Genomic DNA, 14752 nt, shown 5'->3' on the forward strand with positions numbered 1-14752 from the left:
CATCTTGTTCCTCCCTGACTTCCCTTCTCTTCTTCCTTTGGCTCTTACTCCTTTAGCTTCTCTTATCCTTTATTGAGCAACCTGTGTCCTAAACCTGAACTTCCAGGAAAATGTGTTTTTTACTTATGGAATGAGGATGACACATTGCTGGGCATCTCATTATACAGACATGACTAAGATCATATGTTCTACTAATCACAGATGATGAGGAATGAGGGCAAACAGTACCAGAGGCAACGAGACAGGAAGAGACAGAGATATAAGAGGAAAGGAAAATAAAAAGAGCCAAGAAAGAGGTGACTTGGGAAAAATCAGTCCTATCTGGTGACCCTCCTTTCATTTTCTGTTGAACTTTCCACTCCACCAAAGCTTCCTTCGGTAGGGCGTGTGAAGACTTTTAGAAGCATCCGGGTGGCATAATAGATAGACTATAATATAAGACATAATAGATAGAAGTCACCCTCACTTCTTTCAGAATGTTTTGTAAACCTTAAAGCGCTGTAGATGTTAGCTATTCTTAGGGCAGCTAGGTGGCGCAGTGGGCAAAGCTCAGGTTCTATAGTCCAGGGAGACTTGGGCATAAATCTGGCTACAGACTCTTCTCTATCCGTGTGACCCTGAACAAGTCACTTAACCCTGTTGGCCTCAGATTCCTCATCTGTCAAATGAGCTGGAGAAGAAAACAGCTAAACATTCCAGTATCTTTTCCAAGAAAGTCATGAAGCGTCAGATAAGACTTGACAACAATTATTCTTATTTTCCTCTGCATTAGAGAAAGATGCCAATGATCTGCCCTTTTGCTTAAGATTAACTTCTTAAATCAATTGCTTACCATCTCTGAGAAGGGGCAAGGAAGGGAGGGAAAGAAACAATCTCGATTCTATAACATCAGAAAACTTAAGTGGAAAATCATTATTACATGTAATTGGTAAAATGAAATATCTTTTTTTAAACCCTTTTTAATCCCTTCAAACTTTTTTTTAAAACCCTTACCATCTTAGAATCAATACTATGTATTGGTTCCAAGGCAGAATTTCTAAGGGCTAGGCAATGAGGGTTAAGTGACTTGCTCAGGGTCACACATCTAGGAAGTGTCTGAGGCCAGATTTGAACCTAGGACCACCCCTCTCTAGGATTGCCTCGAAATCCACTGAGTCACCCAGCTGCCCAGATCTTTTTTTTTTAAACTGAAGACCTTAAAGTATTGCCTCTATGTCTCTCCTCATGTCAGCTTCTATGCCCTGAATAATCTTTCCCTTATCTTTCCCTCTATCCCCCCAAATCTCCACCTTTAGAAGCCCCTTCTTCCTTCCCTTCAAAGCCCAATTCAAATGCCATCTCTACCATGATGGAATTTCTCTACTCTGATCCCACCCACCCACCCACTGTAGCATAGAAGCAATCTCTTCCCCCAATTTTTTTAAGATACAGCTTTTACACATATTTCACTCTCTTTTTTAGACAATTATTTGTATACTTTTCCTTCCCAAATTAAATTTATAAGCTTCTTGACAGCTGGGCCTCTCTTTTATCTCTGCTCCCCCCATGTCTTGGACTGGCCTTGCACTAGTAGGTATTTAACAAATGTATATGGAAATGAATTGCCCTGGATCAATGCTGCCTCTCAATGGTCTAGCCAGGATTTTAAACATCTGCAAGAGCCTAAGGAGAGACCAATTGTAATATAGCATATGCAGCCAGTAAGATATGGGTTCAAGTCAGTTGCCTCTTGACTGAGTGACCCTGAGTTATCATTCTTTTCTTGACCTCAGACAACTCTTTAGGACTACCAGTTGCAAGGTAGGAGCTGACCTTGGATGGGAGAATTCACCAGATTCCCTCTACTAATCAATTCATTGATCCAGAGGGAAAACAGTGTGTCTAGCACTGGGTGCAGTGTAGTAGTCATGAGACAGAAGGTTAAGGTATCATCCCCATCCTCAAGATCGAGTGATCTTGCTGAAAAAAATGAGCTTTAATGACTGCAGGCATTTAGAAAATAGTACAGAATATAATCAAAGACTCAGGACCAGAATGTATAAAACAAGTTCCACAAGCAACCGGAGAGTAAGAAATTAACTCAGACTCAGATCTTGTTACTTCCTCATTGGGTTGGTACAATGGGATAAAGTGAATCCACTTTTTCCCCATAACCGCCATTCCCTGAATCCCCAAACCTGGAAACCCTCCTCTGAGTTCTCATCCCACTTTGCATTTATCTAACATGAATTTAGGGTCATAGATTTAGAGGGCTGTAGAGGTCATCTTTGATTTAATTCAATGCCCTTATTTTACCAATGTAGAAACTGAGGCCCAGATTAAAGGGTTTCTTAAAGATCACACAAGTTGGGGGGCGGTTGGCCCAGGGGATTGAGCACCAGGCCTAGAGATAGGAGGTCCTGGGTTCAAATGTGACCCCAGATACTTCCTTGCTGTGTGACCCTGGGCAAGTCACTTGACCCCCATTGCCTAGCCCTTACCACTCTTCTGCCTTGAAACCAATACACAGTATTGATTTTAAGACAGAAGAGTTTAAAAAAAAAAAAGATCACACAGATTGAATTGAGGGCTTCAGATGCTAAATAGAGCACTCTCTCCACTACACCACATTGTTTCTTTCTGCCATAGGAGAACATAGAATATTAACATTGGAAGGGACCTTAAAGGTACATTTCTGAACGCATCTGCTCCTCTCTACTAGATTGTGAACTCCTTGAGGGCAATGACTGATTTTCTCTGTGTCCTCTATAGTAGGGCTTTGCACGTGCATACTCAGTACATTTTAAATGAATGGAATGAAGGAAGGAATGTTGGTGTTCTCAGAAGAGAAGAGGACTAAGCCATACAGAACAAAGTGACCCCAAGCTGGGATTGCTGACCACTGAGAGAAGAGTTTTGTTATTAATGGGGGGGGGGGGGGGGGAAGGAATGATACTGACCAAAGATGAGAAGCCCCTTCAGTCAAGATGAAAGACAAACCAGGAAAACGAACAGCCCTTGTCAACTGGCTCTGAACATCATCATCAGTGGATAGATCACTGGACCTGGAGTCAGGAAGGCTAGAATTCAAATACAGCCTCAGACACTTTATTTTTTATTTTTTTAATATTTAAAACATTTTCTACATGGTTTCATGATTCATGTTGTCTCCTGTTGCAATGGGAATTAATGCAAGAGAATAAGAGTGTCAGGGATGTCCATGTGGCCATGAGACACAGAACCCCAGAGAATCTTTTCTGAGCTGATAGGGTGAAGGTTCTGAAGCTGTTACACAGAGAGAGTTAATCCCAGCTGATGTTGGAGTTAGCAGGCAAATCTTATCTCTCTCTCCTGGACTCCATTGGACTTTGGACTGACAGATCTACTATCAAGAGAAAGCAGAAGTCTTCCCACTTCCTTTAGTTGGACTAAAGAGAATATAGAGGAAGACCTCAATCATACTCTGAACCTCAACAACCTCCTGTCAGGACTTGTTTACATAAGATTTCTGGGTCTTTGGTGGACTGGCCTTTAGAATAGTATTATAGTCAGATAAGTTTGCTAATTATTAGTTACAGTATTAAGGGTTTTAAAAGATAAGGTCTCCCTCCCTCATTCTCCTCCCCAAAACCCTTTCCTCAATTCCCAATAAAATATTACTATTTAAATGTTATCCTTTATGTGTCTTCCCTATAACCCTCCTAAAACCCTGTCATAACACTTCCTCCCTTCTCCCAGAGTTGACAAGCAATTCCATTGGGCTCATATACTTATTGGGTGCATAATTCTAGGTAAGTCATTTAGCCTCTCTGTCTCAGTTTTCTAAATTATAAGATGTGGATAATACCTTGCAGGGTTGTTGGGAGGATCAAATGAGATAATATTTGTAAACTGCCTAGCATGTACCTGGCCCATAGAGGTGCTATATAAATGTAAATTCCCTACTATTGATCTAAAAGAAATGAGCAAGATACTTTCAGAAAAACTTGGGAAGACATGAAAAATGAAATGAGATGAACTAGAAAAATATTGTACACAGAAACAGCAATATCATAGCTGATTAACAGCAAAAGACTCAGCTATTCTTAGCAATACAATGATTCAGGCAGTTCCAAAGGACTTATGAAAAATGCTCTCCACCTCCAGAAAAAAAAGGGATGGAGTCAGTATGCAGATTGAGGCATTTTTTTTACTTTATTATTCTTGTTTTTTAAGGTCTGTATTTTCTTTTACAATGTGGATAATATGGAAATGTCTTGCATGACTAAACATTTAAAATATCTATCTGCTTGCTTTCTCAAGGAGAGAGAGGTAGAGAATTTGGAACTCAAAAAAAATGAAATGTTAAAATGTTTTGGTTTTATGTAATTGGAAAAAAAAAAGTGGAAAACCCCCAAGCAAACAAATGCTTATTCCATTCTCTGCTCAATTTCAAGGACTGCGTAAAAGAATATTCAGGACATTGAGTCTGAATTCCCGTTATGTTGCCTGCCTGGAAGCTTCTAGATACTGTCCTTCACCCTCACCTCTTAGTAGTAGGCCTGAAAGAGGGGATCTTGCAAAATCTCTGAGATGAACAGAGAATACCCCCCTCCCTAATGAGGGGGAAGGCAGAGATGAGAATCTGGTTGTTTGTGGCGGTTAAAGAAAAGGGCAGCGATCTTCCGGCAGAGAGTATAGGCTGGTTTTATCGGTTTTAAGCAGAAGGAAGGGCGACAGTTGGGGGGGGGGGGGGCGCTCCCATAACCTCAGGACACAAGGGGCTGGGCTAGGGTGTGGGAGATAGCTTTGAAGCCAGCAGCACGTACTCCTGGCTCTGCGCACGGGCCCACAGGTGTCCCAAGCCCTAGAATCTGCACTCAGTACCAGAGTTCGGAGAAGTCTGCGCCCGAGACCCCCAGAGGTTAGAGTCCATGAGTCAGCGCAGACTTTGGGGCTGTGTGCAGGAGGCTGGCCTAGAACTGGAGGGAGGGGAAGGGAGAGGGGGCGGGGCCTTTGCACTCACTCACCTGGTCCTTTCTCTATAAAGAAGACACCATTCTTACCTCCACATTTTTCTCCCATCCTTCCTTCTTCTCTGGGTACTGAGAGGTTAACGTCTCCCTGCCAGCCATGGACCCCGACTGTGACTGCGTGAGCGGTAAGGACTGCTGGGTTCAGGAAAACGCATGGGTCAGGGATGCTCTGCCCGTCCTGAGACAACTCAGTCTTCGTTTGGGGACTGGACTGTTTGTTGGCTGGGGTTAAAAAGTGGTTGGAATCCCAGTGAGGGAGGATGGTTTTATTTCAAAAACTTATAGAAAGACTACTAGGAAACTTCATCCTGTCTCCTTAGCTCTGGAGACTAAAGCTCTGAACCACAAATATGCTTAACAGTCTCAGCCCCAGGGATAGGGTAGACTCCAAAGGTGCTCTTTTGAACAAAGGACAGGCTTTGGGCTTCCCTATAGACAGGTGCTCCCTTAGGAAGTGGGTATGGGGGGAGGAAGGTGGCAGCCCTTTACCATGGGGTAAGGTGAGAGTTTGGGGCTTGTGATTTCTGGTGGAAAGAAGATACTTTTCTAGGGAACTGAGGAAAGATCTCAAATCTGGCAAGTTTTTGCCCCCTACTCCTCTATTTGTCCAGAGACGGCCTATTTCTTTGCTGACTCTTCCATTTTTTTCTTTCAAGGTGGCTCTTGCACCTGTGCAAACTCCTGCAAATGTAAATCTTGTCAGTGTACCTCCTGCAAGAAAAGTAAGTGTAAACAACAAAATAAAATAAAAGTGAATGTTTTCAGAGTGAGGAGTAAGGGAGGGATAAGGAGGAAAAGGGGACCATGGTATGAAACCCTCTAAATTTTCCTGTGGGGAACCTGGGAACCTGACAGCCTTATCCTCGTTTTGAAATCAATCGTCAGAAATATCCCTGGGGCTGAGCCCTGTCAGACTGTCATGCCAGGGCTCCTCATACTCATCTCCTGTCTTTCTTTCTCAGGCTGCTGCTCCTGTTGCCCAGTGGGATGTGCCAAGTGTGCTCAGGGCTGTGTCTGCAAAGCCCCCCAGACTGAGAGTTGCAGCTGTTGCCACTGATGCTCCCATTTTTCTTTGCCTGTAAATAGAAGTTGTACAGACCTGAATTATCCTATACCAAAGATATGTATTCTACTGTTTTTCAATGAAGCATGAATAAAAAAAAAACTTGATATATATCTTTATAGTTCTTGCCCTCTTTGTCTATTTGGGGAGTGATAATTCACATCTGCTTACAATCTCCCTTTTGTCTCCAACTCAACAAACCTGTGAGGTAATTTGTAGGATCCTTATTAGCCTCATTTAAAAGTTCAGTAAAACAGAAGAAAAACAACCACTTGATCACATGGGTCAGTGGGGCTATGTCTGGGAAAGTGGACTCTAAAAGATCACCCTAGTGCAAATAAAAGTCCAGTAAAGAGTACTAGAGAGGTTAAAGGGATTATCCACAACCAAGCATAGAGAGAATTTACAGTATAACAATCTGTCCAGCGGTTGTTATATAAAGATTTTCCTTTGTGGGATATAGCTTGAGAAGGAGGAAGGAGCCTGAGGAAGATGGGTGATAAATGAAGACACACAGACAAGTTAATAGATATGGGGAGCAGCGCTGGCCCCTGATAATATTTTTCTTTGGAAATTAGTTAAAGGAAAATATGAGAAACAAGAGAACATGTGGAAGTAAGAATTCCGAGATAGAAAGCACGTGGCCAAGAGTGGTGCTAGGAAAGATAGAGAGATAGAAGGAAGAACTCCAAGGTTGCAGGAATCAAGAGGAAGAGTAGCACCCCTCACCCCAGGATTTATTGTGGATTGAGAGGTGATCAATGAATACATAACATAGCAGGTAGGTCTTAACATTGGTTGAATAGACGATGACAAGGTCAGAGGAGGTGGGAATTCACCTGACATGCGCTTTTCAGAGGAATGAGGTTTGACAAGGTGAGGGCTAAGCCTTTGTGGCTTAGGCTCAGGAATTCTCCTGCCCTTAGAACTGTCTAGACATTGATCATTAACTGATCTGATCAAGTATTTAATACATCAACAATACTTCCCAGATGCATATATGTCTGGAATGCTACATACAGCAAAGGCACATAAAGTATGTGGCTCTACTCTGGGGGGTTGAGAAAGGGAAAATGACTTGTAGGTCAGGAATATAGAAAGGCTAGATTTATTAGTCTTACTAGAAGGAAGGACATCAAGAGTCTTCTTTGATAATCTTAGAGGCTGGGTTTGTGGGCTAGAGGTAAGGAGTAACATTGTTAAATTTTTGTTGTTCAGTCGTTTTAGTTAAGTCTGACTCTGTGACCCCATCTGGGGTTTTCTTGGCAAGGATACAGGAGTGGCTTGCCATTTCCTTCTCCAAATCATCTTACAGATGAGGAACTGAGGCAAATGTGGTGACATGACTTGTCCAGGGTCATATAGCTAATGAGTGTCTGAGACCAGATTTGAACTTGGGAAGATGAGTCTTCTTGAATCCAGGCCTAGCACTCTAGCCACTGAGCTACCAGTGCTAATACCTCCAAGTTAGTTTTGAGGCTTAGATTCCCAAGACTTATATCTCCATGACATGAGTATAGATTTGTCAGAAATAAAGACAATTGGCCTATGCTTTATGGACAAAAAAAGTTTGTGATACCTTAACTGAGGTAGAATATTCTAGACTGAGTTGTCAGTTATAGATTGACTAAAGGACTTTCATAGAATGTTTGGTCCAGCTTGTGCAGTCTCTTGGCTAGTGGGTACCAGAGGTGAGATTTCAGTCTTGCTACTATAAGACTAAAAATGACTGAGTACTCCAAGTATTTAAATTTATAGGATTTAATAGCAACAAAGTGAGAGAGAAAAGGGGTTCCTTCCACCAAATGAGCAGAGCAAAGAGCCAGAGACCCACAAGACTGCTGCACTAGGACCAAGCCAAAACATCCTGCAGCTTGGGCTTCAGCAAATTTATAAACAAACCCATGCCAGCATGGCAACTCAGGGATCCAAGACAAGGGAACCCTGGGAGAGTAAAGAATGCTGGGAAATGAAGTCCCCAGGGTACAAATTTTTAAAACGGGTACTACTGAGGTCTCTAACAAGGCTATAAGTAGCCAGAGGTCTTTAGAGATTTGCCTGGATTGGATTGTCTCCCAAATCTAGAAGAAAGGTTTCTATGGTCCCATTGATTCCAGTGGCCAGAGGGTGGGAATAGGAAAGAAATTAGCCCAGAGCTCATTAAAGCAGAAGGCTTTTTTTTCCCTGGTATCCTGATACAATACTCAACTCACTATTTTTAAAATTTGTCATGCTTGGTATTTGTAGATGATAGGAACTTGGGGCAAGGGATGGGTAACTGTGCAAGGGGTGATATTTTAGAATATTCCAATGCAATATTATTTGAGAAAGGAACTTCTGCTACTATGACATTTATCCTTTCTATGATAATTAAACAATACAAATTCCCTCTCCACAGAGCTCTTCAAGTAGAGGGGGAATGGCCATTTGCTGGATGTGTTATGGTAGGGATTCTTTTGTGTGTATATAGGTTGGACTAGAAAGCTGCTGCAGCTCCTTCTAGCTCTCAAATTCTGTGATTCTTTGAATTATATGTCATTATATACTTTTATTAAAATCAGGCATTTTCTTCAAAAAGAAGAATTAAAAACAAAGGAAAAAAGTATTAGTTCAATCTGGGAGAAGTAACTTGTCCAAAGAGCAATGAACTTGGAATCCAGTAAACTGGGCTTACAATATTGGTTCTAACACTTCGTGACTGGGAATAAGTCACTTATGGGCCCCAGTTTCCCCACCTGTAAAGGGAAGGGGGTGGACTAGAATATATCTGAGTTTTCCTCTATCTCTGAAGCTAGGATTTTTGGTCCTAGCTAGGATCCTAGGTATTCAGTGAGAGAACTGGGAGTAAATCTCATATTTAAAAGCAGAATAAGGCATAGATTTATAACTGGAAGTGAGCCCAAGTTCAGCTTCCTCATTTTTCAAATGAGGAAACTGAGTTCCAGGGAGCTTCTGACTTCCTTAAGATCATACAGCTCATTCAAAGTAGAAAGTCAAAAGGGAATTAAAAATGGAGACTGGACTGGCCTCAGACACTTCCCAGCTGTGTGACCCTGGGCAAGTCACTTAACCCCCATTGCCTAGCCCTTACCACTCTTCTGCCTTGGTACCAATACGTAGGGTTTAAAAAAATGGAGACTGGAGTTTGAATCCCTGATTAGGACTTATCTATGGGACTTTAGGAAAGTTATTTTATCTCTCTGGGCCTCAGGCTCTTCATCTGTAAATTAAAGGCCTTAGATTTGTGATCACTAAAGAAAGTGCTTTCTGGCTCTAGGGCCTAAAAGATGGTCTCTCTTCTATGAGACAGGAAGCTGGGTGCTCCCCTCTTCTAAATCTACAAGTTAGGACTTCTCATAGCATCCCTGCCCAGAGTTAGAGTCAGCCAGGGAAATTGGCCAGCAGGGTTAAAGCTTCCAGGGTTTTCCCAACCACTCTCCCTACTTCACAAGACAGTGCCGGTGCCAGAATCTTTTCAAGTCCTACATTCTTTTATACCTACATTTAATTGAATAATGGAGAAGCACAAACTAAAGTTATGTTTGCTTATTAGATGGAAGGGGAGTGGCTGAAGATGACATAATTAATATCAACAGTTGACCCTCAGGCTCAATACATTCAATGGGGATTAATTATTCTTAGAACATCAAAGAGGGAGGCTAGTCAGGTGCCCCCCTCCCCATTCAAGACCATATTAGCCAGTTGTCTTCGTTTTTGTCTTGCCACTGGACCTTGGTGATGACTGGAAGAGAAAGGGAAGCTGATGACTTTATGCAACTTTACCTCACTTAAATCCAGAATATGAGCAAGTCAAAACATCACCAAAGGAAGTTGTTGGTCCTCTTCAAAAGGCATCGAGCAACAGCTAGTTAGATGATCTCTGTAACAGACATCTCAATGTAGGGAGCATCAAGATTCTGGTTTCCATAGATTCTGCCTCTCATTAGCTATGTGAGGTTGGATATCACTTCACCATGGGGTCAGTTTCCCACTTCTATAAAACAATGGTTTTTATTGAAGCTCCCTACAATCCTTTCCACTGCTCACATTCTCTAACCTTCCTGAATTATGGTTGTTTGAGGAGGTTTTTGAAGGAAGTTGGGAAGATTGAGAGGGCAAGGAATTCCAGAGAGCAGTTGGGTGGTGCAGTGGATGATATCTACCTGGAGTCAGTAAGATCTGAGCTCAAATCCAGCCTCAGACACTTACTAGCTGTGTGACCCTGGACAAGTCACCTAATCCTCCTTGCCTCAGTTTTTTTATCTGTAAAATGAGCTGGAGAAGGAACCACTCTAGTATTTTTGCCAAGAAAACCCTAGATAGGGTCACAAAGAATTGGACATGACTGAAATGACTAAACAACAATAAAAGGAGTAGGAAGGTTGGGTTGGTCTCAGGCAAAACAGAAGGTCCTAGACAGAGTCATCCATTCCTCCTTGTGATTTAGTTATAAAAATAATAATCTCTGAAATTTATATATCCCTTTTAAGGTTTGCAAAACAGTTGTTCACAGTTTCATTTGTTTCATACAACAACCTTGTGAATTAGGGGTTGTTATTCCTGTTTTTAAAATGAGAAAACTGAGGTACATAAAGGTTAAGTGGTTTGCCCACAGTCATCCTGCAAGTAATTATCTGAGTTAGGATTTGAATGCAAGTCTTCCTGACTCTAGAGAGACCCATTGTTCTAACTCCTGTTCCATATTGCCTCTTGGATCACTAATGGTGGAGTCTCTCATTGCTTTTGGCAGTGGTTCTATCATTCATCCAGGTTTTCATGTTGAAAACTTTGGTATTATCTTGTATCCTTTTTTCTCCCTTACCTCAAGCAGTCAATTAGTAACCAAGTCTCTCTCGAATAGTAGATAATAAATATTTTTACATTTTTGCCATCCTATCTATCCTGCCTTGCAGATTCCCACCAATCTTCTCTGTTCCCATTACTACAACTAATACAGTGGAAAGAACACAAGAGTTGGAATCATAGGATCTGGGTTCAAATCCTGTTCCTTCTGATTCCTACCTGTGTGACCCTAGACAAGTCATTTAACTTCCCTGGGCCTCCATTTCCTCATCTGTAAAATGAGGAGGTTGGACTAGATGATCTCTGCAACTCCTTCCAGCCCTAAATCAATGGTATTAAGAAGTAAACCACCAACTGGCAATCAGAAGCAAGATTCTTTCTTGGGGCTGTTCAGGACAGTGATAGTTGGCTCAATGCTAGCTAGAGGAGAGTGGTTCTAAGAATGTTATAAAGCCCTCAGACTATCTTTGTCTCCCCAGTGTCACTGACACTGGCCCCTGTGTCTAAAATTTCATTATTAGTGATGCATTTCTCTGAGGTAAGTGTTGGTGGACTTCTCTCTATCAGTCCTGTACAAAGTACAACTAACTTCTCTTGGGAGGAGAAAGCTCTGATCCCAGTGAATTAGTGTAAATGAATTAAGCAACTTATTAATAATGGAGATTTGACATAACTGGAGAGCAGTGTCTGGAGGGGAATTGCTGCTGAAAAATGGGAAAAGGATAGGAAAAGTCCTAAATTTTTTACTAAAAACTTCTACGACCATGCTTTGTGTAGAGGGAGAAGCCACAGACCAAGAGAAATCGAACAGGAGTGTGAGAAGGAGTACTCATCAGCCTGGGCTTCTCAGAGGGTTGGGTTATCTGGAACTCTACTAGAAAAAATGACCCTCTTGTTATATACAGAAGTATGTGGAGAATGGGAAAGTCTAAGCTCTTCACTCCAAAAGGAAGGAGCCAACAACTTCCAGTTTGTAATCATGTTGAGCCAGGTAGGTGGGAGAGGAACTGGAGCTCTCAGCTTTGTACATAGTCCCCGACTTGGGACAAGGTGAGAGGCACCAACAGGGGTGAGGTGCATACCACCCTGGGGCTGTGTGGAGGAGGGTGACTTCATGCTGTAAAAGAGAAGATATGGCTGAATTACTCATAGATTTGCTTTCAATTATCCAGTTTGTCCTTAAAAGAGGATCGCTACCTGAAATATTCCCCAACTGAGACTGTATAAGTAAGAACAGAATTCCTGCATGAAGGGGGGGGGGGGGGAATCATATCAGGGGCCAAGGGAATTGCCTCTGTTCATTGTCTTCTGGGCTCCTGTGTCTGCTTCCTACCTGTGTGACCCTGGACAAGTCATATAACTTCTCTAGGACTCAATTTCCTCCTTTCTAAAGTGAAGGGGTTGGATGTAGTCCTACCTAAGTTGGCAAGCCTATGGAAGCTCCCTTCCCTCAAGCCTGAGGTTATTTTTTCATATCACCCACCCCTCTGCTCAGTTGCCCAATGGAAGTGCTTTCTTCCTCCCCTGTCTAGGATAAGGCAGGGGGGGAGGGGGGGCTCACATGCACATGAGGGTGTATTTTGGACACTCAGTCTCTAAAAGGTTTGCCATCACTGGACTAGATGATTTCTGCAATCTCTTCCAGCCCTAAATCAATGGAATTATGTAGTAAACCACCAACTGGCAATCAGAAACAAGACTCTTTCTTGGGTCTATTGTCCATCTGGGAGTCCAGCAATGGTGGCAGGAAGGCTGTGGGCACATGATAGGGAAGTGATGGGGGGGGGGGGGGGTTGGATTTGTATTTAAATGAAACAATAGACAACTAGTCTGCTACTTTCTCCTGTTCTGCCTCAGAGAGACAGAGAATCACAAATAATGCTTTATTATCAGATAAAAAATTTTTCTGAGGAAGGGGCAAACAGACTCTAGGAATCTTTAGAAATATGGCCCCTGAGACACAGCGTGGTCAGAGTCTCACTAGGTCAAAATGAAAGCATCCAGCAGTGGGAAATGACTAGTATTAGGGTTGTCCTGCCTAGGGCAAGAAGGTGCTTTTCAAGGCAACTGAGAAAGGCATAAAGAACAGATTATTCCCTTTTTTTATTAAGGCAAGGCTGGGAAGATTCCAGGCAGTGAGCGACCTTGGAGAACAAGAGCTGGAACCTGGGGAGTTTAGAGAGAAAGAAATATTCTAGATCTTTAATCTCTTGCCCCAAGTCTACCCTGAAGCTCTGCCCTGGCTTCTCTTCTCTATCCACTGCTATCTCTCCTCTCCTACCTGGAGGCTCTCTAATCTGGGCAGGCTCCACCAAATACAACTCATGTCAGGGAAGTATAACTTCCTGGGTCAAGAAAAGTTGTTTTTTTTTTTGTTTTTTTCCATTTGAATAAGTTTATTTAGTCAATTTAGAACATTATTCCTTGGTTACAATAATCACATTATTTCTCTCCCTCCCCTCCACCCACTCTTCCCACGGCCAATGCACAATTTCATTGGGTATTACTTGTGTCCTTGATCAGAACCTATTTCCATGTTGTTGTTTTGTGAATCTTAAAAATTCTCAGACCCTACTTCAGAAGATTTGGTTAAGACCATTCCCCATTTTAAACAATGAAGGTACTGATCAGGAATGTGAGAACTCTACTTCACCCATATTTAAGCATACTTTAGGGGAAGATAAAGTTGTAAACTCCTTACTGAACAATGAAAAGTACTTAACCCATACTTACAATAAGGCAAAAGCCCTTAAGATGGGCCTGTTTTTAGATCTAACACAAAAAGGTGCTAAGTACCTATGAAGGTCAGGCAACTTGCAAACTTGTAAGGGGCAAAGAGGTGTGAACTCACTCAGAAGTTTTAGTCTACCCAGAGAAGTTGAGAACTAAAGAAGGTGTGAATTAAGAATGATCAGTCCTTTGGAAAAGTCTACTGTGATTTGGTAGATGTGAGAACTTAGGGGAGGTGACATAGGAGAAAATTCTCTTTAAAAGGAGCTCAAAAGAGGTCTCTAGAAGATTCAGCTGCCAAAGCTGAATTGGAGAGAGGCAGCTTGCCAGAGCTGCCTTGAAGGGCTTGGTGGCCAAACTTAGTTCAGCTGAAGCTGAACTGGTGGGTCTCTCTGAACACTAGAATCTTGCTTGGGACAAATCTTGTGGTGAGTGGATAAAAGACTGACTGATCTCTCTCTTAAGGCTTAAAAGCCTAGGCTGGCCTAGGCTGGCCTATCTCTTTTCTCATTGTTTCCTCTTACTCTCTCTCTTTCATTAATTCCTTATTTGTATTAATTAAAATCTCCATAAAAACCCAGCTGACTTGGGTATATTTCATATTTGGCAATTTTCCCCTGGCAACCATTTTATTTTTCATATAAAAAACATATCTTTGTGGTCACAGTTTAAGGCAACCACTCTTTTATCTGTAACAGTTTATGTCAAACCACTTGTTTAAATGCCACAGTTTATGGCTGACCACAAAGTTGGTGAAAAAACCCTCAAAAATTTCTGTGAAATCTCTTTCCTTTCTTTCTTTATTACTTGCTCTATCAGTCAGTCTTTTTTAAAACATGCTAACTCGGCTTTAAAATACAGCTGTAAGAGTGGGTGAGTAAAAAAACATTTTGATTCTCCTTCCTTTAGGGAAAAACTGCCTAAATTAGGATTAAGAAAAACCTGGGAAAACCTTTTGGCCTTGTCCTGCTTCCCACATGTTACTTTAGAAATATGTGGTTACAGCCAGTTCACAACATTTAACAACTGGCTATTCAGCTCCATGACCAACCTTGTAAAATTCGCATTCGTTGTCTCTCTGAAATTTCTCATACCATGGGGTTTATGGCAAAGTATAACTGACACGGTACTCCCCATTGGGATTTTGATTGTTATAGCTGTA

At 41.9% G+C, this 14752-nt stretch overlaps 1 protein-coding gene across 1 annotated transcript; it reads left to right on the plus strand.

Moving 5' to 3' along the window:
- Window positions 1–4964: 4964 nt before the first annotated feature.
- LOC100015441 (metallothionein-1E-like) lies at window positions 4965–6170 on the plus strand. Its single transcript, XM_056812333.1, has 3 exons — window positions 4965–5119; window positions 5651–5716; window positions 5957–6170. The coding sequence occupies exons 1-3, from the start codon at window positions 5092–5094 to the stop codon at window positions 6049–6051; spliced, it is 189 nt and encodes a 62-aa protein (XP_056668311.1). The 5' UTR covers window positions 4965–5091; the 3' UTR covers window positions 6052–6170.
- The last annotated feature ends 8582 nt before the right edge of the window (window positions 6171–14752 follow it).

This window comes from Monodelphis domestica, chromosome 1, assembly GCF_027887165.1.
Source record: "Monodelphis domestica isolate mMonDom1 chromosome 1, mMonDom1.pri, whole genome shotgun sequence".
Classification (NCBI taxonomy): Eukaryota; Metazoa; Chordata; class Mammalia; order Didelphimorphia; family Didelphidae; genus Monodelphis; species Monodelphis domestica.